The 24,393-nt window shown below is 46.0% G+C and overlaps 1 protein-coding gene across 1 annotated transcript in view; it reads right to left on the bottom strand.

The window, feature by feature from the left end:
* SERPINE2 (serpin family E member 2) overlaps positions 1 to 24,393 on the bottom strand; it is a 68,489-nt gene that overhangs the window by 2,881 nt on the left and 41,215 nt on the right. Inside the window, exons 3-8 of the mRNA XM_040228478.1 lie at positions 23,348 to 23,575; positions 17,422 to 17,619; positions 7,671 to 7,869; positions 5,560 to 5,660; positions 3,309 to 3,395; positions 30 to 113 (exon numbers count right to left, since the gene is read on the bottom strand). Of these exons, the coding sequence (XP_040084412.1) occupies positions 30 to 113; positions 3,309 to 3,395; positions 5,560 to 5,660; positions 7,671 to 7,869; positions 17,422 to 17,619; positions 23,348 to 23,575 (897 nt within the window). The remainder of the gene's footprint in view (positions 1 to 29; positions 114 to 3,308; positions 3,396 to 5,559; positions 5,661 to 7,670; positions 7,870 to 17,421; positions 17,620 to 23,347; positions 23,576 to 24,393) is intronic.

The raw sequence follows: 24,393 nt of genomic DNA, 5'->3' as shown, positions 1-24,393 counted from the left end.
GTGAACAATGGGAGAAGACAATCACTCACCTGTAGGATTATGTCGGATGAAAAACAGAAAAGGTCTGTCTACTATAAACCAGGGAGGCGATGACCTTGCAATCAGAATCGCAGCTGCAGGAAGAAAAGGAAAGCCCATTGTACACCCAGCATGAGGCCAGCAAAGGCAGCACGTATTTCAAGGCAGGACATCATTCCTGTCCCAGAGGCCGGCCATGAAACAACAGGCCCTGTGGTCACCACTGACAGCACAGCCACCATGGGCCAGGCCCTTTCCAATCTGCCTCATTTAGTTCACACAAGCCCATCTCCTTTAAAAAACATGCTTACTCCAGGTAGCGCTCTTACGAGGATGAACTGAAACATATGACAGCTCTCAGAACAATGTGTATGTATGTGCTCAGTCACTCAGTTGGGTCTGACTCTTTGCAACCCCATGGACTGTAGCCCACCAGGCTCCTCTGTGCATGGGATTTCCCAGGCAAGAATACTGGAGTGGGTTGCCATTTCCTCCTCCAGGAGATCTTCCAGACCCAGAGATTGAATCCGTGTCTCTTGCACCTGCTGCATAGGCAGGTGGGTTCTTTACCAGTGTATGCCACTTAAGAAGCACCCAACGCATATTCACTGTTACTATTAACTGTGCTTCATTCATACAATCTACCTAGCTAAGGCCTGGCCCCTGGTCCTTCTGGCCTATCCAAATCCTTTCTCAGTACCAAGGACCAGCTCACTTCTCATCCATTTTGTCTGTGCCTTCTCTCTTGGGCTCATCATCTAGACTTTCTTTGCATTGGCAGTATAGACTGCTCATCCGGGGCCTACTACCAGACACCGCTGTTCAGCTCACCTGGTGCGGACACTGGAAGCAAACGTGTCTACGCTTATGGTCTTAGACACGTTTCTTCTGCCCTGTTTTGCAATGGTAGCTTTGATCTAATAAGCCAGTGATAAGCCCTTGCAGAAGGGCGGATATCTGGCATAACTGCCCCATGCTTGCTGCAATGGCCCAGTCTTCTTCCTCAAACCCCTGGGAAGCTTTAATGACTTAGGCTTGATGTTGTAAGGGAAACAGCTATAGCTATGCTTGGACAAACTGTTCAACCTAGGGTTATTACAATCAAATCAGGAGTCAGCAAGAGATATGGACTGAACTGTATCCCTCAAAATCTGTCTGCTGAATCTCTAGCCCCAAGTGTGACTCTATTTGCATACAGGGTCTTTAGGGAAGTCTTTAAGTTTATTTTCAAATTTTTAAAATTTGATTTTGGCTGTGCTGGGTCTTCGTTGCCGTGTGGGTTTTTCTCTAGTTGCGGTACGCAGGGTTCTTATTGTGATGACTTCTATTTCGGGGGAGCACGGGCTCCAGGGCACAAAGGCTTCAGTGGGTTTGGCTCCCTGGGCTCCAGGGCACAGGCTCAGTAGTTGTGGCGCACAGGCTTAGTTGCTCCATGGCATGTGGGATCTTCCCGGATCAGGGATCAAACCTGTGTCTCCTGTACCAGCAGGCGGATTCTTTACCACTGAGCCATGAGGGAAGCCCCAGGAAGGCTTTAAGTTTAAATGAGGCCATGAAGGTAGGGCTTGAATCTAACAAGACTGGTGCCCTTATAGGAAGAGAGTGAGAGGCCAGGGATGTGAACACACAGAAGAGGCCATGGGGGGAACACAGGGACCAGGTGGCCGTCTGCAAGCCAAGGAGAGAGGCCTCAGGAGACACCAACCCTGACAACACCTTGATACTGGACTTCTGCCTCCAGAAATGAGGAGTCAATTTCTTTTGCTTAAGCCGCCTGCTCTGTGGTAGCTTGCCATGGCAGTCCTAGCGGACTAATACAGCAGGGCTGGCTTCGAGGGCATGTGACCTGGGCAGGCACAAGACCCCACACTCACAGTGGCCCTATACTTGGTCTAGTGCTTTGTGGATGCTGACTTGAAATTGTTGCTGTTGTTTCTGTTAAATATTATTTACTTATTTGACTGTACTGGGTCATAGTTGTGGCATGCAGGATCTTTAGCTGTGGCATGTGTGTATCAATCCCTGATGAGGGGTTGAACCCAGGCCCCCTGCATTGGGAGCACAGTCTTAGCTACTGGACCACCAGGGAAGTCCTTGAAATTCTTAGTAAGTTTTGAACAAAAGGCTCCATGTTTTCATTTAGCATGGGGCCCTGCAACTTACATAGGCAGTCCTGACAGTACCAATGGCAACACTTCTCAATAACTTTGGCAAAATTTAGATGTCACTTTCTAGCTCTTTGTTTTAAATGTTATTTTAAGGAAATAAAAATTAAATGTTTATTCCAGAAAGGCAATAAAGGGTCTATTTTGAGTACAAGTGGTACATTTTAATGAAATATTTGACCCAGTTACAAGTAAAGCTAAGACAGTCAGTTTATGAGTTCACAGAGTTTGTCCAGATCTATTCATCCAATTTTGTATGGATAATTAGGGGGTACAAAAACCAACCTAAGACTGTTCTGTTTTTCTCCTCCATTATATGAGCCATTGAGGAGAAAGCAAATGTGAAAGTTCTAATTATCGAGGAAGGCTGCGGAGCAACCCTGCCAGAATTCAACAGTTGCTTGCTAATTCTTCACTTGGTCCTGGACAGACTCGATTGGCTATTTTCCTATTAGTAGTTGCTAGTATTTTGTGTTTCAATATGAAGATGAGGCTTTTCTGCCAATAAGAAGCCACAATATGCTTGATCCATCTGAGAGTGGGGGCGGGGGGTGTCAGTTAACCACCATCCTTAGGTCAAGTCTGAGGGGCGACCCCATAGACTGTAGCCTATCAGGCTCCTCCGTCCGTGGGATTTTCCAGGCAAGAGGGCTGGAGAGGATTGCCATTTCCTTCTCCAGGGGATCTTCCCGACCCAGGAATCAAACCCGGGTCTCCCGCATTGTAGGCAGACGCTTTACCATCTGAGCCACCAGGGAAGCTGGATTAGAACACAGCCGTGCCTATTTGCTTGTATAGTCAGTCTATGCTGCTTTCACACTGCAAAGGCGGAGCTGAGAAGTGGCAAGGGAGCCTGTACAATCCACAAAATCATAAACTAGGTCCCATCCAGCTCTTGACGGAAAAGGTCTGCTGACTCCTGTCCTGGAGGAATTTCTACTGAAGTACTTTCCGTAATGTAACAGACCCTGAGCTTCATGGACACGGGTTTTCCCCAGTTCACCACTGTCTCCCGAGGGTCAGCCCACAAGGCCTGGCTAGAAATGTGGCTCAGGACACAGCAGCTGAGTCGATGAAGGAACTGGGTGTACTTGCTCCCGGCCCCGAGACCCAGGGCTTACTTACTTGTTGCTGCTGAAGCTTTGGTTCCATCTTCACTGACTTCGATTTTTGCTTTTTGCAAGATGTGAGAAACATGAAGGTTTTCTGACCCTGTTTCCAGAAAATAAACAGAAACAGCATTTGCTTGATATGCAGGCCACGGGGTTGGGTGAGAGAAGTAATCCTGAAGCCATGGCAAGTTTCAGTCCTTAAAAGGTGTTAGGAGAGGGTGGGACGAATCCAGAGAGTAGCACGGAAACATATACATTACCATATGTAAAACTGATAGCCAGTGGGAATTCGTTGCATGATGCGCGGGGAGCTCAAACAACGACAAGCTAGAGGGATGGCACGGGGTGGGAGGGGGTTCCAGAGGGAGGGACATATGTATACCTATGGCTGATGCATGTTGATGGATGGCAGAAACCAAGACAATATTGTAAAGCAATTATCCTTCAATTAAAAATAAATTGAAAAAAAAAATCCAAAAATCAAAGCAAAAAAGTGTCAGAGGAAGTGACTTCTGACAGTCCCCATGATGGAAGGGTGTAGCGTGACTGTCACTGTGGTGACTTTCAGTCTCTGCTAAGTGAACTGTGACATCATTCCACAGCAGGGAGTCCGGGACCCCCAAGTGTGTTATTGCCTCTGTCGGTTCAACTCCTATCACTTAAGAATTTTTAAAGGGGCGGAGCTTTAAAAAGGTAATCTAGTTTTCTGGAAGAGCAAGCCAACAATATTACTTTTCAATTACAGAATCTCAAATCCAGAAAAAATATAGCACTTACACACGGGGAACCTGTGGCCCAGAGTGTTAAGAAACTGTCCCCCGGTCACATGGCTCATTAGTGGCAGAGTAAGAGCGGTCTTTTCCTAACAAAAGTCCCTCACTTAAGGGCAGAGTAGGAGGAGGACAGAAGAGGAGAAGCCAGGCTCAGAAGTGCAGCTAGGCCTCTGGGACCTTCTACTGAACACCCTTTCCTTCTCAGCAAACCTCACCATTCCAGCAACACCCACTGGGGTCAGCATTTGAGGAGAATGCAGACAGAAGTTAATGTTGACCCTGATGGGACACAGGTCTGGTGCAAAGGGAGAAAAGTGCTTTTTGTGTTGTCTGCTTTTAAATCGTCTGCACTGGTGCTCGGCTCTAATGTGACTGATCATGAATGAGAGACGCGTTTCCAGGGCCCTCGTCACCTGCACGGTTAAACAGAACGTCTCAGGAGAATTTCTGGCACCTGTTCCTCCTTCGGAACACCTGTGAACGCCCTGTCACAGGTATCTAGTATTTAAGCTACAATGCGTAATCCTGAAGGGGAAAGTGCAGGGTAAAACAGCACTTCCCAGGCTGCACTGGGATGAGCTTGTTCAAGCAAAGATGCTGACTCAGTAGGTCTGAGTCAGACCCACGATTGTCAGTTTCAGACAAGGTGATGCTAATGCAGCTGGATGAGGGAAGAGAGTCTGGTTAACACGGGATGAGAGTCTCAGAACATCCATGGAGCTGCAGTTTTACCAAGGGAGTCACGTTAATCCCCACGACAGGTACCCAGGTGTTCACGAACAGGCAACTGAGGTTGGTACTGAACTATTCTCTTATCACTCAAGGGGAAAAGTACGAAATGGAGCACAAATAATGTTTAAGCCTTGTCTGTGGAAGGAGCTGGCTATGCTATCAATTAAAAAGACAAAGACCAACCACTGAGATATGACTCCAGGGAAAAAAATTATATGTAACTGTCAAATGAAGGGATATCATACCAGCTGTGTCCTAGATGGTTTGGCAAAGGCAATTAATGAGCCTCCTTTGAATTTATATTTCACATTAATGGGATTGAGATGCCAAAATCCTATTTGCACATACTGGCACCTGCAGTTGTTTGGTGGAAGTTAAGCCATTTGAGAGCTCAAACATTCTTGATCTTGAAAATTTGAAAATACAGGAGAAAATTGTGCATTTGGGAAAAGAAGAGACTAATATCTAATTAAGAGCTAAATTTTTAGGTAATGGAAACAATACATGAAATGTTTCTTTAAATGCATGCAGTCACGTAGGTTTCCCATGAAATGTACATGGGAAAGGTAAGGGATGGATGACTTGTGCTGACATAAGTGATGAAGGCTTGGTAGCATCATTTGGTGAGGCATCCAATGAAACCCTGAAGAGTTTTACAGCAACACATTTCTAATGTTGACCTTTTCCTTCTGAACAAATCAGAAACTTGGTTTATAACATACTGTTCAAGTTTAAGAGCAAGTTTTAAATTGAACATACTTGTTATTTTTGCAAAATTCGCCTTTGATGGATCAAACATATCAGTGATGCCAAGGACTTTCAGCGGCTCCTTCAAATCTGTTTGTGCCACAGCTGTGAACCTAGCACAAAAGCAGAAAACAGGGGGAAAACCATTATAAATGATACAGAATGATATAATCAATGCCAGTGGGAAAGAACGTTTACAAACGTGTTTTTTAAATGTATACTCTGAACAATCCTATCTTAAATTTTAACCCCAAGATATAAGTACCAGGTGAGTAGAGAACAATCCATCTCTCAAACATATATATGGCAAAACGGAACAGTAACAGCAAGTAAGGGGGTCCTCACCCTCGTGGGCAACAGGCTCCTCATTCTAGCCTGAGGAAGAGCTATGGAAGTACTTTCTCTTATGCTGAATGGGGAGATACAGGGTTGCAATAGGAAAGAATCTCTGTATTCTCTTACAAGTTAATTGCTAAAGGGATGTTGCCTGTAAGCTTAAATTATACCTACTGGCCCATCTCTGGGAACCCTGCCTCCCAGGTAATCAACATTAAGCTAACACACTTTTGTTTAGCTCATAGGAAATAGGCCAGGCCCACCTGTGAAAGATTGCAGGGAGGAAGAAATTGACACATCCTCTCTGGAGACTGATGGAAACCAGGAAATGTTCAACTTTATTCCCTCCCCTTTTAGTATAAAAGAAGCCTGAATTCTAACTCAGGCAAGATGGTTCTTTGGAACACTGGTCCACCATCTTCACAGTCTGCTGGCTCTCTGAATAAAGTCGCTATTCCTTGCTCCAGCAACTCATCCCTCTCTCTCTTCCCTTTCTTTTAGAATATTTTTTCATTTGGCTGCCCCAGGTCTTAGCCGTGGCACTTGGGATCTTTGACCTTCATTGCGGATGTGGGATATTTAGTTGTGGAATGTGGGGCCTAGTTCCCTGACCAGGGATTGAACTCAGGCCCCTTGCATTGGGAGGAGGAAGTCTTAGCTATTGGACCACCAGGGAAGCCCCAGCAACTCATCTCTTTATTGGTCTATTGCTCGATGAGCAGTAGACTCAGTAACAGGGTACTGAAAAGTGTTTAGTATTCTACAGTCTTCCCCCGTATCCAACCACGGAACCACCATGGTCATTGGGATTGTGGATGCTCAAAGAGAGGAGATACATTCCTGATAGTTAAGTGTTTGCATTCTGGAAGCATTTTACCATTAAATCAGGGGTAAACATTAGGAATGATATTCCTTTGCATATGATATGGATTTGTGGGATACTTGGACTATCTGGCATTATAGCTATACATATGTAAATGTCAGTTATTAAATCTGTCAACAGAAGATGTGTTTACCATTATCACATCCTGTGGGAGAGCAGCAAGGGTAAGTGAGCAGACCCATCACAGATGGGCTGTAGTGGTAATTTACTTACAATTATAATTTATGTACCTCACCAGCCTATTCATTTATGGCAAGCATTGCCTTATGTGAAGGCTTATTTTACAACAAAAAACTCTTGGGAGGATTATTATAATACTTATTATGAATATATGCCTCTGATTGCTTATCTCAGTGACTGGAGAATTAAAAGCTATCAGAACTGGAAGGTAGGCGTGCATGTGTGTTCGATCGTATCCAACTCTTTGCGACCCCATGGATGTAGCCCGCCAGGTTCCTCTGTCCATGGGATTTCTCAGGCAAGAATACTGGAGTGGGTTGCCATTTCCTACGCCAGGGGCTTTTCCCAACCCAGAGATCAAACCCTCATCTCCTGCACTGGCAGGTGAATTCTTGACCACTGAGCCACTAGAGAAGCCCCCTTTGAACAGTGAGATATACTAAAAACCCTTGTAGTGGCACAGCAGCTTGTGGTCTGGTAGAGGGCTTAGTGACCAGGCTGTTTTTTCTCCCTCCCCATCGTCATTATCCTGCCACAGAAGAGGCACAGGGATTGAAAACCAACTTCTACAAAAGCATAGCTTTGTATTCCCACCATGCAACTTCTGCAAAATAAAGTGGGGTTTCATGATGCGTCAACCTTCGGTTGTGCGGTATGTGACACAGTCACTCCCAGGGCTCAAGGGCTCCCGCGGTTTTCTCTTTTAGGGACAGGGGCTACTTACTTGGGCAGGATGACCTGCACCCGCTTGGGCACCATGGTGCTCACCCAGCTGTCGATGGTCTTGGTGCTGATGTGAGGGACAATGGCCGAGAGTGGGACGGAGCTCTCTGTTGGCAGCGCGATCAGCATGCTGATGCTTTCGCCGTGGTAGGGCAGCTCGATGAAGTTATACCATAAGCCACTGGGGGTGCTTGTAGACCCTAAAGAAATCAGAGGCAGGTTCAGGGCACCCTTGGTGACTTCCAGAAGGAGCATGAGCGGTTGCTGATGGCCAGGGTACTTTTCTATTTATTTGTGTTGACTTTGGGGCACATACTTTTATCGTTCTCCATTTTTTATATGCCCATTTCCCAAACATGTTTATTCACCTTTAGAATCTTTCAAATCTTCAGGGCCTACCACATAGTGTGTGTGTTAGTCACCCAGTCGCATCCAACTCTTTGGGTGCCATGGACTGTAGCCCACCAGGCTCCTCTGTCCATGGGATTATCCTAGGCAAGGATACTGGAGTGGGTTGCCATTTCCGTCTCCAGGGGATCTTCCTCACCCACAAATCTGCGTCTCTTGCGTCTCCTGCACTGGCAGGCAGGTTCTTTACTGTCTGAGCCACCAGGGAAGCCCCCACCATATACCACATAGCAGGCATCAACAAACATTTCATTTTCAAAGGATGGCCATTCATGCATCCATTCTGCTTTTAATAGTAAGAAGACAACTGATATTCAGGCCCCATATGTATATTTTTAAAAGATGAGAAACAGCTCATTTTCAAAATCATGATAACATTCAGGTGAGTGTGTCAGGTTGGCTGGTCCTAACTGCTTCACCTTTGATTTCATTTTTTGTATTATAAGATCTCTAGAAGACAAATAAATGCCCAGGCACGTTCATCTACACAGCACTCACTGCTTTCCCCCTTCATTTTCTGTTTTTATGAAAGCTTCCAAAAACAGCTTTCTTAGAAAGTCAAAGACAAGGGCAATTATTTCTTCCTTCCCTGGTAAAGAATTCTTTAGTCTAGACATGTCTAGAATGCCTTGGCCACACTAAATCTAAGTAGAATTAAACCAGATCACAAGGCATGCAGAATACAGTGCTTTGTAAGAAGTTGACCTTTATCAGATGGATGAAGGGGTGAATGTGAGCTGCCTCAGTATGGTTCTTTTGGTGGAGCGTGTGAAGAGGAGCTGTCGGGGTAGCGGGGTGTAGTAAGCAGCTTCCCAGAGTCCACTCTGTGCCAGGCCCACATCTACTATGCCAACGCACTTAGAATCCACAGCACCCCACAAAGTAGACTTAAGCAGTCCTATTTATAGCTGTGAAAGTGAGGTCTTAGTCACCCAGTCATGTCCGACTCTGCAACCCCATGGACTGTAGCCAGCCAGGCTCCTCTGCCCATGGGGTTCTCCAGGTAAGAATACTGGAGTGGGCTGCCATTCCCTTCTCCAGGGGGTCTTCCCAACTAAGGGATCTAACCCAAGTCTTCTGCATCACAGGTGGATTCTTTACTGTCTGAGCCACCAGGGAAGAAGTTTATAGCTGGGGAGGCTACAATCTGAAGGAGATCAACCCTGGGATTTCTTTGGAAGGAATGATGCTAAAGCTGAAACTCCAGTACTTTGGCCACCTCATGGGAAGAGTTGACTCGTTGGAAAAGACTCTGATGCTGGGAGGGATTGGGGGCAGGAGGAGAAGGGGACGACCGAGGATGAGATGGCTGGATGGCATCACGGACTCGATGGATGTGAGTCTGGGTGAACTCCAGGAGATGGTGATGAACAGGGAGGCCTGGCGTGCTGCGGTTCATGGGGTCGCAAAGAGTCGGACACGACTGAGCGACTGAACTGAACTGAGGCTACAATTAGAGACACTAACTAATTTGTCAAGAAGGGACACGTGGCTGAGAAGTGGAGCAGAGCTCCATAATGACTCAGTATTTCTAAACCCAAAGGTGCTCCTCCTTCACTCCCAGACTCCCTACTCATTCTTCATCCATTCCGGTAACTACCATGAGGGCTTTCTGATAGTTTATGGTACCCGTGCTTACTAATAAAGACCCAACAATGATTTAAACCAGCACTTCTCACAAAGTCATCTAGAGAACACACAGCCTGCAAGACACCTGGTAGACAAAACGAATTCCACATCCCAGGAAGCTCTGGATACTTGATTCTTCTTGCACATTCATAATACACAACAGTCCGAGAAAGGCTCTGACAGGTCCCGAAGAAAACTGTTTAACTCTAGTCATTCTCAGGTTTCCCAAATTTATTTGATCTTAGAATCCTTTTATCCCACGTGAAGGGGCTTCCCTAGTGGCTCAGTGGTAAAGATTCTGCCTGCCAATGAAGGAGACAATTCCTGGGTTCAATTCCTGGGTCTGGAAGACTCTGGAGAATGAAATGGCTGCCCACTCCAGTATCCTTGGCTGGAGAATCCTATGGACGTAGAAGCCTGGTGGACTATAGTCCATGGGGTCACAAAGAGCTGGACATAACTTAGTGACTACATAACAACAACAATCCCATGTGAAACATTCAAAACATTTAGCAACTAAGCAGTACAACCGAGGATCGCCCATCAGAGTGAGCACAAGTGCAGTCATGGCGGGTGTTGGGGAGAAGCCCAGGACGCCGGTGGGGGCCCAGAGGGGCCATGAGCATCCCAGGAAAAGAGCCTTCCACACAGCATGCCTGAGCATCCCAAGAAACCTTTACATTAGCCATGCAATGGGAGACCTGTAAGAATTAACTACGTGAATGGAAAACCAGCATTTCTAGATTATGTGGAATTCTGAAATGTTTTCTTGAACACTTCCAACTTTAGAAGAAGACCTCAGTGATCCTGGTGAGGTTCCTTAACCTCTGTGTGCCTCCTGGTTTGGAGAACAGAGAGATCAGGAATATAAAAAGTGTGAAAAAACATAATCAACAAGGTCCTACTCTAATAGCACAGGGAACTCTGCTCAGTGTTAAGTGGCAGCCTGGAGGGGGGACTTGGGGGAGAGCGGATACATGTATATGTATGGTTGAGTCCCTTTGCTGTCCACCTGAAACTATCCCAACATTGTTAATCAGCTATACTCTAATATAAAATAAAAAGTTAAAAAGTGTGTAGCTCACAAAATCATTGTGAGGATGAATTTAGAAGCCATATACAAGGTACGCGGCAGGGTTTCCCTGGTGGCTTAGTGGTAAAGAACTCACCTGCCAATGCAGCAGACGTGGGTTTGATCTCTGGCTTGGGAAGATCCCCTGGAGGAGGAAATGGCAACTCACTCCAGTATTCTTGCCTGGGAAAAATCCCATGGACAGGAGAGCCTGGCAGGCTATACAGTCCATGGGGCCGCAGAGTTGGACACAACTTAGCAATTAAACGACAAGGTTCCCGGCAGGGCCCGGCCATGGTGGGTGCCCAGTGAACGCTGGCCCCCTCTACCTCCTCCTCTGAATGACCAGGAAGGACAAAACACTTAAGAATGAGAGAAAAGAGAAAGTGAGTTTCTCTCATGATCTTCACTTGACTGTTCTTTGGGGATGACCTTTGGTAATCACTGCATCTGAAACAAGGAACTTCAGTAAGCCCTTTCTCCAGATAGGGGTTAGGAGGGAGGTCCTGATGAAAGGATAGGTTGTGAACTTTGATACATAGTGAAGTGAAGTGAAAGTCGCTCAGTCGTGTCCGACTCTTTGTGACCCCATGAACTATAGTCCACGGAATTCTCCAGGCCAGAACATTAGAGAGGGTAGCCTTTCCCTTCTCCAGGAGATCTTCCCAACCCAGGGATTGAACCCAGGTCTCCCGCATTGCAGGCGGATGCTTTACCAGCTGAGCCACAAGGGAAGCCCAAGAATACTGGAGTGGGTAGCCTATCCCTTCTCTGGCGGATCTTCCTGACCCAGGAATCAAACCAGGGTCTCCTGCATTTCAGGCAGATTCTTTATCAACTGAGCTACTGGGGATGTAAGAAACACTTTTAGCTGTGTGTGTGTGTGTGTGTGACTCGCTCGGTTGTATCTGACTCTTTGTGACTCTATAGACTGTAGTTTGCCAGGATCCTCAGTCCATGGAATTCTCCAGGAAAGAATACTGGAGTGGGTAGTCATTCCCTTCTCCAGGAGATCTTCCCAATGCAGGGATTGAACCTGGGTCTCCCGCATTGCGGGCAAATTCCTTACCATATGAGCCACCAGGAATATGACAAAATGGTGAAGCTCTTAGAATACACAACACTGCAGGAGGACACAGCAGGCTCTCCCTGAGGAAAAAACACGCGAGCAATTCGTGGGTCACTTGGTGTCCCCTGTTCCCATCATATGCCTCTGCCTGTGGAACTGCCCAGGCACCTGGGGTGCTGGTCTCAGCTCAGGACACACGTGGACCTCACTCTCACCCACGTTCTGTCTCAGGGCTGCCTGAGAATCCGAGATGAGATTCTGTGTCTTTCCCCTGCATCATAAAATGGTCTCAGCAGAAACTGAAAATGATGGGAAAGAGAAAAAAAACAACAAACCACTTCCTAATAAACCTTTTTAATTCTCAAAGAAAACATTAGGTTCCTATGCTGGTAGAGCTCATTTTTGGAAACTCTGAAATCTGGGAAGTTGCTAATAAAGGACGGCTCCGTGGCATGAAATAAGGACCCAGAGGTGTTCATTAACCATTTCTAGAAGTGTTTTCTGTTCTGGTGAGAATCAGGGTCAGGAAAAATGAAGTTATGAGCTGGGGTGTGTTCCAGGTGGGGCGAGAGCTGCCACTTCTACCAGGGAATCCAGCCTCGAGGGGACACGTCGGTAACTGATCGGTAAGGTGAATAACGGCTAATCAATCTGCATCTAGTCGCTCAAATCTGCCTGATGTTCCATTTCTCCCCAGCCCCACTTCTCATCACAGGAGCAGATGACAAACGTCAGCTAGGATGACTCCATACACAGCCCCCTTCCACGCTTATCTTTGCTTGTGGAAAGTGAAAGTCAAAGTGTTAGTTGCTCAGTCGTGTCCAACTCTTTGCAACCCCAGGGACTATAGCCCACCAGGCTCCTTTGTCCACAGAATTCTCCAGGAAATAATCCTGGTAGCCATTCCCTTCTTGGATCTTCCTGACCCAGGTATCAAACCCAGGTCTCCTGCACTGCAGGCAGATTCTTTATCGTCTGAGCCACCAGGGTAAAAAAACACTTTTCCTCTCCGTCCACCCAATCATGGAAGTACTGCTTTCATAGCATGGTTGTACAGAGGGCACAGGTTAAAGACACAATTATCTGGAGTCAGAGGACCTGGATTCAAACCCTGGCTCCAACACACTAGCTCTGGGACTTGGGCAAGTTCCTGAACTCCAAGTCTCAGTTTCTCTATCTGTAAAATGGGATGATAGTACCCACCTTACAGAGCTGTTGTGAAAATTAAATGAGATAAGTCATGCCTGGAGCTCAGCCTACAGTCGCTACACACAGAAAAAAACCTTCATCTATTGGTGTGAGCAGCTTTGTAAGATACTTTACTTCCTGAGTGTCAGAATCGATCCATCAGGAGAAACCACACCTGCTTCAGAGGGGCATAGCTCCTGGGTGGAATGAACCAGGTGAGGAAGCGCCATCTAGGGATTTTGTGTCAAAGCAGAGATCCTGTTGCCATCCCAGACCTCTTTCTGCCCCAGGCCCTCCATCCTTTATCATCTGGGAAGCAGACTGAGTGTTCTCTAGTGAGGAGAATTCCTGGAGTATATAGAGATGTGAATGGAGCAGCCCCATTCATTCTAAAGAGAAGGGAAAGGGTGAAAGAGGGAAAAATCAGTTTTTTCTCTTAGATGAATGAAAGTGAAAATGTTAGTTGCTCGGTTGTGTCTGACTCTTTGTGACCCCAAGGACTACAGGCTGCCAGGCTCCTCTATCCATGGGATTCTCCAGGCAAGAATACTGGAGCAGGTTGCCAATTCCTTCTCTAGGGCATCTTTCCAACCCAGGGATCAAACCCGCATCTCCTGTATTCCCTACATTGCAGGTGGATTCTTTACTGCTGAGCCACTAGAGAAGCCCTCTTAGATGAATGGCGATCCACAAAATCTTTTAACGAACAGGCAAAGAATCAAACATTGAAAATACAGAGAAGATTTAGAACTTTCTGTAGGTGGTGCTTTGCGGATGGTCTGGTTTTTCTGGAAAGCCCTGTAAAGTACTCTGATTCCTACTTTAAGTCCTATAATGGAGGAGATAACCACGGTTCTTAGTGTTAAGAACCCTTCTCAGCCTGTAAAAAAGGAGAGAGAATATTTTAAATATTCAGTATCAGGAAAGCCTTGTAGATGAAAGTCCCTCTAATTACTTCAACTACAAGCAGCTTTGTGGATTTCGGGGTTCTTAAGGAACTGTTCAGGCGATTCTTAAGTAGAAATGGAAATACATATTTGAGAAAAAGAAGGACACGTTGATCCACTGTACATGGTAGTCTACAATCAGGCTGCAACGGAAAGGGAGTCTGGGGAGGGTTGATGGAGAAGGAGATGTGGTTTGAGCAACTGGGTTGAGTATGGGCACCATTTGTTGGGTGAAGGAACACTTCGGGGAGAAGCAGACGGTGAGGGCAATAGTGTGTCTACCTGCGGGACTAGAACTTGGTAGACAACTAAGCGGACATGTAATACGGACACGGGCATGAGCTGTAAGCTCAGAGGAGAGTGGAAGCTGGAAACATACTGTGTATTCACAGAACACGCTCACATATTCATATACATGGATGTCTGGATTCTTGTGTGGTCTTTTTCAAAACAAGTGAGTCTCTTAGGTCTGAATTCATAGCAATAAAAATAAAAAAGTTGTTAACAACGTTGACTCAGCAATTCCTATCCAAGGAAATTACCTTTATTCATTTATTCATTTGGCCATGCTGCATGGTTTGCGGAATCTTAGTTCCCTGACCAGGAATCACACCCAGGGCCCTGGCAGTGGAAGTGCAGCGTCCTAACCACTGAACCACCAGGGAATTCTCAAGGAAATTATCTCCAGCAGTTCCAACACAAACATCTAAAGATTCATGTACAAGAATGCTCATTCTAGTGTTGTTACAGGAGAAAAGTAAATGGCCATCCAGAGGATACTATGATATGCGGAATGCTATGTAGCTGATAAAAGGATCAAGCAGATCCAAAGACGTGACATAAAGTTTTCCAAGGGAGATTGTCTAATAAAACAGATTACCGAATAGAAATTATAGTGTAATCCCATGTATGCAAAAAGTTGCAGACATTTTATATACCCACAGAAAAGGTCTCAAATGATACACCAAGCACTTAATAGGAGTTTTTATACTGGAAAGGGGATTATCGGGGAATATTTTTTTTCTACCTTATATACTGTTATGTTTGAAGATTTTGCAATGAGTGTGAAATATACTTCCACTAATTTTAAGGCTTTTTTTTTAATGGAAAAACTTCTGCCCTCAAAGTACTTACAGTTTATGGAACTTAAGTCAGAAGGGTTTTCCCCTCTTATTTCCATCCTCTCCCTTACTGTTTTACTAAGTAAATCCTCTCAGAGACCTTGAGATCTCGGGTGAAAAGTCAGGAAGGCTGATAAATGGGTAAATGGAACAGCAATGTTCCAGCAAAGTGATCAAGGATGGCTCAGCTTGGCTGAGGCCCACAAGAAGCTGGGCAGCAGGCACCAGAGGCCATGTGAGTGACCAGCTGCCAGGACAGCCTGCCTCCTAACCCTGGCTGGTCATGTGGGTCAGACAGTGATGAGACAGGCAGAAAATGGGTGACCCGCTGGGCGGTCTACTGTCATGAAAACAAAGCCCTGCCTGCGGCCACCATGGACTACTGGGCTTTCTTCACAAGACAAACTGGCCCCCTCTTTCCACGAAAAGCTGCCTTGCCAGCCAAAGAGGGGAGCCTAGGAACAGACAATGCTACTGGACTCTGCTGCATGGTCCATGGAAGGCCTTGGGTTCCAACCCCAAGTGCAGAAAGTGGAGCAGGAAAGACGGCCCCGGGCCACTTGCAGTGTTGACTTGGGAGAAAACGGGACCAGCGGGACCTTCATGGTCTGCTCTGAATTCAGCACAGGTGAGTCAGGGTCCAACAGCTAACAGGCAGGACACCAAACAGGGGCAATTAAGTTTCATGGAGGGACCATTTATAAAGCAAGGGGAGAACACAGAGGAGTCATAGGATGGTACCCTGGGCCACAAACCTCAGCGCCACTACCAGCCCTAGGTGGGGAGGGCCAAGGGGAGGGGTTGGTGGCCCAGAGACAAAGGGCCCTTGGGCAGGTCCTGACAGCGGGAGACCTTGCCTGGAGGGATGAGGTGCCCTGGTGATGCAGGGAGAGCGCTGGGGTGCCAATGCCTGACCCCTCTCTCCCCCTTTACTCCACCGCCTGCTGGTTCACCCCATCAGCCAACCAACAGGAAACCCAGGGGCAAGGAAACCCACTGATGCGGCCTCCTGGGGGCTCAGAAGTGAGGGGAAGAGCGAGAACATGAATCAGAGAAGGCGGGGAATAGATCCCCCACACTGTGGACCATCAGAATGCATTTGTCTCACTTTCTGTAAAGCACACACATATTCTTAGATAAATTAGTTCTTAATTGAGAAGCCACCTGGAGATATAACTCCCTCCCAGGAAACATCCTATATGTTCAAGAAATTCCTACGAATACAAACATTTTCATCTTCATGGGAACGTCTACAGAAGCCTTGCATTTGAATCGTTACTGACTTATTCGTTATTTTTCAGCAATAGAAATATACAGTGAGGCCCTCTCCAATTTGGTTTATTAGAATGTACAAATACTGATCTGAAACAAAATAGCTTTTCTTCAGATAGACATGACTGTATGAATATATAGCAAGTATTTTACATAAACGAGATGAAACAGCATCTGCTGTTCTGTAACTTGTTTTCTGAAATCAACCACATATTATATAACTTTCTACTTACATAAATCTAATTGTCCTGTGTGTTCCACTACCTGTACGTGTATAGTTTCTATTTGTTTGCCAGTGTGTGGTTATCTTCAGATTATAAATTCCTTGGTGTGAAACTGTTGGGGCACAGCTTCTAGAAAATTCAGACCACAGCCCCCCACCCCACCCCCACAGCACTCACCCATGTGCCTCCACACCAGAGTCATGACTGGGCTGGCCTTGTCAACCTTTGCAATTTCTGCTAATCTGATCAGTGGAAAAGGAATCTAATTTTTACTTTCATTTTTAATTTGGTAATGTAAGATTGCTAATGATGAGTTGACAATGCATTCATATGTTTACTGTCCATTTATACTTCTTATGTCCTAAATTGCCCTTTTATCTTTAAATTTCAACCTAAAAGGGGTGCATGTGTTACATACTAATACATGTTGCTGTTTAGTCACCAAGTGGTGTCCCACACTTTCAGGACCCCACGGACTGTAGCCCACCAGGCTCCTCTGTCCATGGGATTTCCAGGCAAGAATACTGGAGGGGGTTGCCATTTCCTTCTCCAGGGGATATCCACGACCCTGGGATCAAACCCATGTCTCCTGCAGTGGCAGGCGGATTCTTTACCACTGAGCCACCAGGAAAGCCCATAGCACATAACCTTTGTAAATAATGCCAAGACGTACCATGAGCTTTTAAAAAAATCCTGCCCTCCCCTCCCCTGTGCTTTTTAAAAAATAAAAAGGCAGACTGCTCCTGAAGTTAGTGACAGCGCTTGAGGGCCTTTCCACGGCTGGCACATTCTAGAACACAGCCTCACCCGGCGTGAACTTACCGCAGCGGAACACAGAGAGCTGGGCCAGCATGGGCACTTGGTAGGACTTCCCGTCAGCTGCCACAAACGTGCGCTTCTTGGTGTTCTCAGGCAGAAACCGTGATCGCCACAAACCCTTAAAATATACTGCGTTGACCAGGACCAGTCTGGTGAGGGCGCTGTTGAGAAGATCTGGGGACAGCAGATTGTCGATCATTCCTGTGCAGGCAGAGAACAGACATGGAGGATACTTAGGCCATCCATTAGCGGGCAAAGGCAGCTGAGGGAGCAGGGGGAATGAAAAAATCTAACACGTTTTAAGATTCAACGATTTTTAAAAGACCTTTCACAATATCCTCTTGTCCTTCTAATTGTTTTCCTCACTAAAAATTAAAAGCTGAAAAAAAATTAAAAATCAGTGAACTAGAAAAGAATTCAGAGACCCTCTATTTAGAGTCACCAAACTTTTCATCAAGAAATTCTTTTAAAGTTGTAGGATATAAGAGCAACATACTAAAAATCTGTATCTGTTTCTGTATACTCACAATGACCAATTAAAAAATAAAATGAGAACAAACCCACTTATAATATCAAAAATAATCAAAGGAATATGTCTGATAAAAGCACAAGACAAGAACACTGAAAAAAATTATTTTATAACTAATTCCCTATGAAAGTGAAAGAAAGTGAAGTCGCTCAGTCGTGTCCGACTCTTTGTGACCCCATGGATTGTAGCCTACCAGGCTCCTCCATCCATGGGATTTCCCAGGCAAGCCCTCTGTTTTAAGACATTTTACTTATCCGCATAAGCTATACTCATTAATTCATTTCTGTGGTTGATAATAACTGACACATATGGCTGCCATTGAGGGCTTTTGGTTGGTACAAGATAAACTGGTATCATGCTGATTTATTTTAACTCTTGGGTTGATTTAATCCCAGTTAAAAATAAAGGAACATTTCAGCCCATCCAATGTTATCAAAGCTAAACACTTAATTTCTCTTAAGATTTTAGGAATGTGGAGCATTAGTTTGGAATCCCTGGTTATTACAAAGCTACTTAAAGAAGAGGTATGACTAAAATCGTTATCTATATTGATGGGCCAGGGATCCGTCTAGGCTCATATTACAGAGATTAAAAAGAACCAGGGTCTGTCTGTACGGAAGAACTATTTGTTAAGGAAGAGCTCTTCGCAAGACATTGGGATGGTCCAGCTTGTTTGTGCCGGAGTGGTTTCAGGATGCTCTTGTGAATGCATGAAGATCTCCCTCAAGTGCTATCTCTGCCTGAAGCTTTGGATTTTCATTTAGGTTCCTTTTGCTTGGATTTTAAAGATTCAACTGTGTGTTGGTGTGTGTGTGCACCTGTGTGTGTGTGTACATCTGTCTCTGTGAGTGTGTACAGGTTTAAGAGAGATCACTAATACCAAAACTATTAAAAAGGAGTTCACTGTAGCTTTTAATCCAAAAAGTACCTAATATAAATGCCTGTTACAATACATTAAACGGGGGGAATAAAACCAACAGCTTCTGAAGAAGCAAGACAATCTAATTCAGCAGAGAGAGCTTTAAGTCCTTTTAAATGAAGCTCAAGAAGACTCAGATGGACAATAAACAGATGTTCGTGTGAGTCATGGTAAAGAAGCACACCAGGATGGATATACCTTGACCCGCAGGGTTCTCAGTAAGTCAGTGTCATCACTGCTCTTTACTTACACCAGGGGGCGCCAACGCCCCCTTATAGCAGGATCTGCAAGGAGAGCACAAGCGCTATAAATAGCCATCTTTCAGTGCAAGGGGCCTCTGTGAACACTGGATCCTGTGGGAAGGAAGTGAGAATTCTGTGCTCCAGCGAGTTGGTTTCTAAATAGCTGTGTGTTGCCTTCGCTGGGACCATTATCCATCCAGTACAACTCCTACATACCTTTGAGATACAGCTCAATGGTCCCCTCTTCTTATAACTCTTGTCTGACCCTCCTCCCATCTCCCAGGAGTTTTCATAAAACCCAATGCTCAGCACTATCGTTACACTGCAGCACTTTATTCTAGCCAAATGTAACATCTGTCTCCCTCAACGAAACTGTGAGCTGCACAAGAGCAAGCACCCCGTCATTGATTATTGAAAAATTACACCTAAGACTCTACGTTCACTCTTCTGTCGGTGCACACCAAGAGTCTGAAGCAACCGCTTCTGCCCTTTGTCCTGAGACAGATAAAGCCTCTTACTGCCACTAGGTTTAGGCTGGCTCAGTGGTACAGAATCCGCCTGCCAATGCAGGAGACACAGGTTCAATCCCTGGGTCAGGAAGTTCCCCTGGAGAAGGAAATGGCAACCCACTCCAGTATTCTCACCTAGCAAATCCCAGGGACAGAGGAGCCTAGTGGGCTACAGTCCGTGGGGGTCACAAAAGGGTCAGATACAACCTAGCAACTAAACAAGAACACTGCTACTGGTAGAACTAAGATATAATAAGGGAGCACAAAGAAATAAGAAAAAAAATGCATGGTTTAGAGGCAAGGAGGGACCTGTCATCAATAATTGTCATGAACATGCATCCATCATCTATCCACCTATCCATGCATTCATTCTTTGATGCCTGCTTACCATGTGCCAGGAATTCTTTTAGGTAAGAAAACAAAATAAAAATAAACCCTGCCCCTCAAAAAGCTATAGATTAGAGGGAGGTGGAGGCTGACATAAGTGACTTGGAAATACAATTGTAATAAATAGCCTGCAGTGAAAGTATGAATACTTAAGGATGTAAAGGCAAGTAAGAGGGGGCTCCAATCTGGTCAGTGAGATCAGGGATGGGTGGGCTCCTTGAGGAAGCATTACTTGAGTCCACAACTATAAAAATAGTTCACATTCACCAAACATCATTTCCAAAGTTAAATTGCCTTATGAGCATTATTCACATTCCCATAACAGCCTTAATGTCATTATAAGAATTCTAATAGGTACCACTGTCTTTTTTTTTTTTTTTTTCCTTCAGTTTTTCCTTTTTTGGCTGCACCGTAAGGCTGGAAAGATCTTAGTTCCCCCACCAGGGATCAAACCCATATCCTTGGCAGGGAAAGCAGTAAGTCCCAATCACTGGACATCGGGAAAGTTCCGGTTCTGCTATTATATCATCTCCCCATTTTACAGAGGAGGATGCTGAGGCACAGGGAGTTTAAGTAACCAGGCTGATGTTACACGGCCAGTAGGTGGCAGAACTGATATTCAAACTACTTACTGCTTGTAAGGCCTATGCCATTCGTGAGACAGTGTGAAATGAACAGGCCAGGGGCTATCGGGAGAGAAAGCATTCCAGGAAGCAGGATGCAAGGGGGTGTCTGTGATTGGAGACAGGATGGCCGAGAGACTGGGAGGGGGCCCGCCTGGTTGGGTCCGAGGCCATAGAGAGGGTGTCCCAGGCAAGCCGTCACCATATCCCTGGCACACTGGAAAGTTTCCCCCACCCTCTGCAGGGCAGGATCGGTCATCTCCACATGGTAGTCTTCCACAGGCAGACTGATTCACCTCCAGTGTCTCGCTGAGACCTCGCATGTAGCCAAGTGCCTCTGAGTGGGGCCGTCTGAAAATCTGTAGGAGTGTTTCTGGCTGAGTGGACAGTGACCAGAGATGCTTCCTGTCTTGTAATGTTCAAAACAGTCCCATGCAATGAACAGTCCTGCTTCCTGCATAACTTTCCAACACTCCACTGCAGAGTCATGTTGCTGAGAAACCTGCTCAAGGTCATCTGAGCCCAGAACCTCACTTTTCTTGCTTGTAAACACAAAGTATTTTTTTGAATAATTGATTTTTACCTGGAGGATAACCGCTTTACAGTAGGGTGTTGGTTTCTGCCATATATTTTGCATACTGTTGATGGACACTGAATTTGCCGGGAAAGTGATGACCATGCAAACCAAGAGGAGCCTGTACTTGTTTTGGTCGGAAATTTACAAAGAGTTTTGCAGGGTTTTAGAAAAAAACTGCATCAGTGATGGTAACACAGCCTGTGGTTTCTGTGTCACCAGCAGAGCGGGCCTGACGCAGTCTGCTTTTGTGGCTGTCAATTCACAGTCAGTGTGAATGTCAATTCCCATGTCAATTCTTATTCTAAGATTCTGTTGCATATTCAGGGGTGGCTATACCCAAGGGTTTACCTTTTGAACTACATCCATAAACTACTTTTGTTTTTCCTAGTATTTTTGGCATTATATTAATTTTTTAAAATTTATGTATGTGTGCATAGGTTACAGGAGCCAGGCATTTCACTTCAAAAGAGTATGAAAATCTTTTTTTTTTTGACAGCAGGAGTTAGGTCTGCAGGATTGAAGAGCACTTGTTTAGCCTTACTGCTTTCCTTTCCCCAGATGCTATGAGCAATGCATCGAGTCAGTGTGTGTTCAAAGTGGTCTGAAACTGTCGGGCGGCATCCTGAGGGACTTACTGCTCCCAGGACACAGCAGAGGAGAAGACTAGGTGGGATCTGACATGTCACATCACACAGCCACTCCACATCTGAGTGCCATCAGCTTCCTGCCTCTGTTCTCAGTCCTACAGGCTCAGAAATCACACTAATCCCCACCCACTCGCTGGTCTCCTGATCATTTCGTGGTTTCAGGAAGGGAGCCTAGGTTGCACCATGCAGGGTCCTGTTAAGAAGGGGTGGCATGGGTTTACCAACACCACCCTGGCTTTCCTCCACCCTCCAGAGCATCTTTTCTAGCCCCTCATGTGGTTTGCAAATGTTTGCCTTGACAAGTTTAGAGGGAGACTAGGGGAGAACTTTTAGTGAAGAAGGCTAGGCCCCTGCCTCAAAGCCTCCGCCTCAGCAGACTAGGGGTCCAGCGATCAGAATTCTAAACACATGCCCTGGGCCATTCTGGGGCTGGAACCATGCTTTGAGAGGTGTGACCGGGGTTCCTCTTTGGGCTTATTCTCCTTCTTGACTCTCTTTTGCTTCCACTCTCATGACCTTAACCCCCCTCTTTGTGAAAGACGGTTTCCAAATCTCTGTTTCTAGCCTTAACTTTTCTCTGTTCTGTACCTATCCCATCTCCTGAATGTTTCCCCTGAAACTGCACTTCACAATGAACAGGCTAAAAGCACTGATGTTAGACATTTCTTCAGTTTCACAGGGGAAGGGATACACATGCACAAATGACCATCATGGTGGACGTGCTCTGTCTAATGAAGGGCACGGTTGTGTAAGCACATGCCAACCACAACCCACCAACACACCTACTTCCTGCGATGACAGAGGCGAGAGGGGAGGAAGGGGAGGAGAGAGGCAACACAGGGGCAGGCGGCTGAGAGGTCCAAACTATTATGTAGAAAATACACTACAAGGATGTATTGTGCAGCACGGGCATATAGCTAATATTCTGTAATAACCGTACACGGAGTGCAACCTCTAAAACCCGTGAATCGCTACACTGTACACCCGTACCTTATATAATACTGTACATCAACTATACTTCAATAAAGAGAGGCAAGAGGGTGTTGGGAGGGCTCAATCCTGAACCTTACAGGCCGAGAAGCACATTCTGGGCAAGGGGGATGCAAATATACAAGCAGGAAGAAATGAGCAAAAAAAAATCTGCAGAACAGACAAGAGCCTGGGGGCAGGGACCTGGAGATGAGATGCATCGAGGAAGAAAGAGAATCCTTGGAGCTGTATTCTGCCCTGGTCCCTGAGCCACAGGGAGACAAGTCCCGGGGGTGGGGGGGGGGGGGGGGACGAGCTGTGCCCACAGCAGGAAAAGGGAAGGAAGAAGACTGAGCCGTGGGGCTGCTAAGAGGGAGAGGACGGTGCAGTCAGTGGGGTCCAGGGCTTTCAGCACGGAGAGGCCGCTGGACTCACTGACCGCAGGTAGGGTCTCAGAGCCTAACTCACGCCTTTGTCCACAAAGCAGAAAGCCACCCCCACTCGCCCCGGGACCCGTGGCCACTCACCCTGCGTCTCATTCCTGACCCACGCGTTGATGGACGCACAGGCGGAGGCCGGGTCCTCGAAGTTCGCATTCCGGACTTCACACTGGAACACGTCCTTGTTCCTCGTGACAAAGGGCACTTCCATCTTAGAGTCGTTCTTCACAAAGACGGCATTGGCCACCGTCACGATGTCTTTATTCTTCTTGGAGACAATGGCCTTGTTGATCTTCTTTAACATCTTACCGACTCCTGAAGCAGAAAGGAGAAAATGCAGAGATATTTCCATAAGAATTCAAGGCTTTCCTTTTTTTTTTAAATATCATCTAGAATATGGAAAATAAGAACAGTATAATAAAAAAGATGAGTATGAGGAGCAAGAGACTAAATCATCTGATTTTTCAGTGGCCTCCTGTTAAGAAAAGAGAGGAGGGTGGAAAATGATATGTAACTGTTAACAACCCCTCAAGATCAACTGCGGGCTTCCCAGATGGCTCAGTGGTAAAGAATCTGCCTGCCAATGCAGGAGATGCAAGTTCAATCCCTGAGTTGGGAAGATCTCCTGGAGAAGGAAATGGCAAGCCACTCCAGTATTCTTGCCTGGGAAATCCCATGGACAGAGGAGTCTGGCGGGCTACAGTCAGTCCATGGATCGCAAAGTATCAGACATGACTGAGCACACAGACACACGAGATCAACTGTACGTCTTGCCTGAAAGCAGGCATCTCCCTGGGCTGCTCCGCACCTCCCCCGTGTAGACCTCACTCTCCTGGCAGAGGTTCCTGGCACCAGGCCAACAGGGAGACTGGACCCCCTGGTCAGTTATGCGCCCATGGGGGAATCAGCCCAAGGACTCTCCTAATCTGTCTCTCTTCTGAAGCGCTATTTCCTTCCCTGACAAAAATTTAATAGTTCAATTTCTTGTCTCCATTTAAAAAAAAAAAAAAAGGTATCAAGAAACATCAGAAAGAGTATGAAAAACTGCCATGCGCCACCATCCAAGAACAATGTGATTTTTACTTGATACCAAGCTCACAAAGGGGATTCATTTTATGGTGACATAAGCTTTA

The sequence above is a fragment of the Oryx dammah genome, unplaced genomic scaffold, assembly GCF_014754425.2.
Source record: "Oryx dammah isolate SB20612 unplaced genomic scaffold, SCBI_Odam_1.1 HiC_scaffold_27, whole genome shotgun sequence".
Classification (NCBI taxonomy): Eukaryota; Metazoa; Chordata; class Mammalia; order Artiodactyla; family Bovidae; genus Oryx; species Oryx dammah.
The sequence above is the reverse complement of the archived record's forward strand: the minus strand, read 5'-3'. Positions and strand labels throughout refer to the sequence as shown.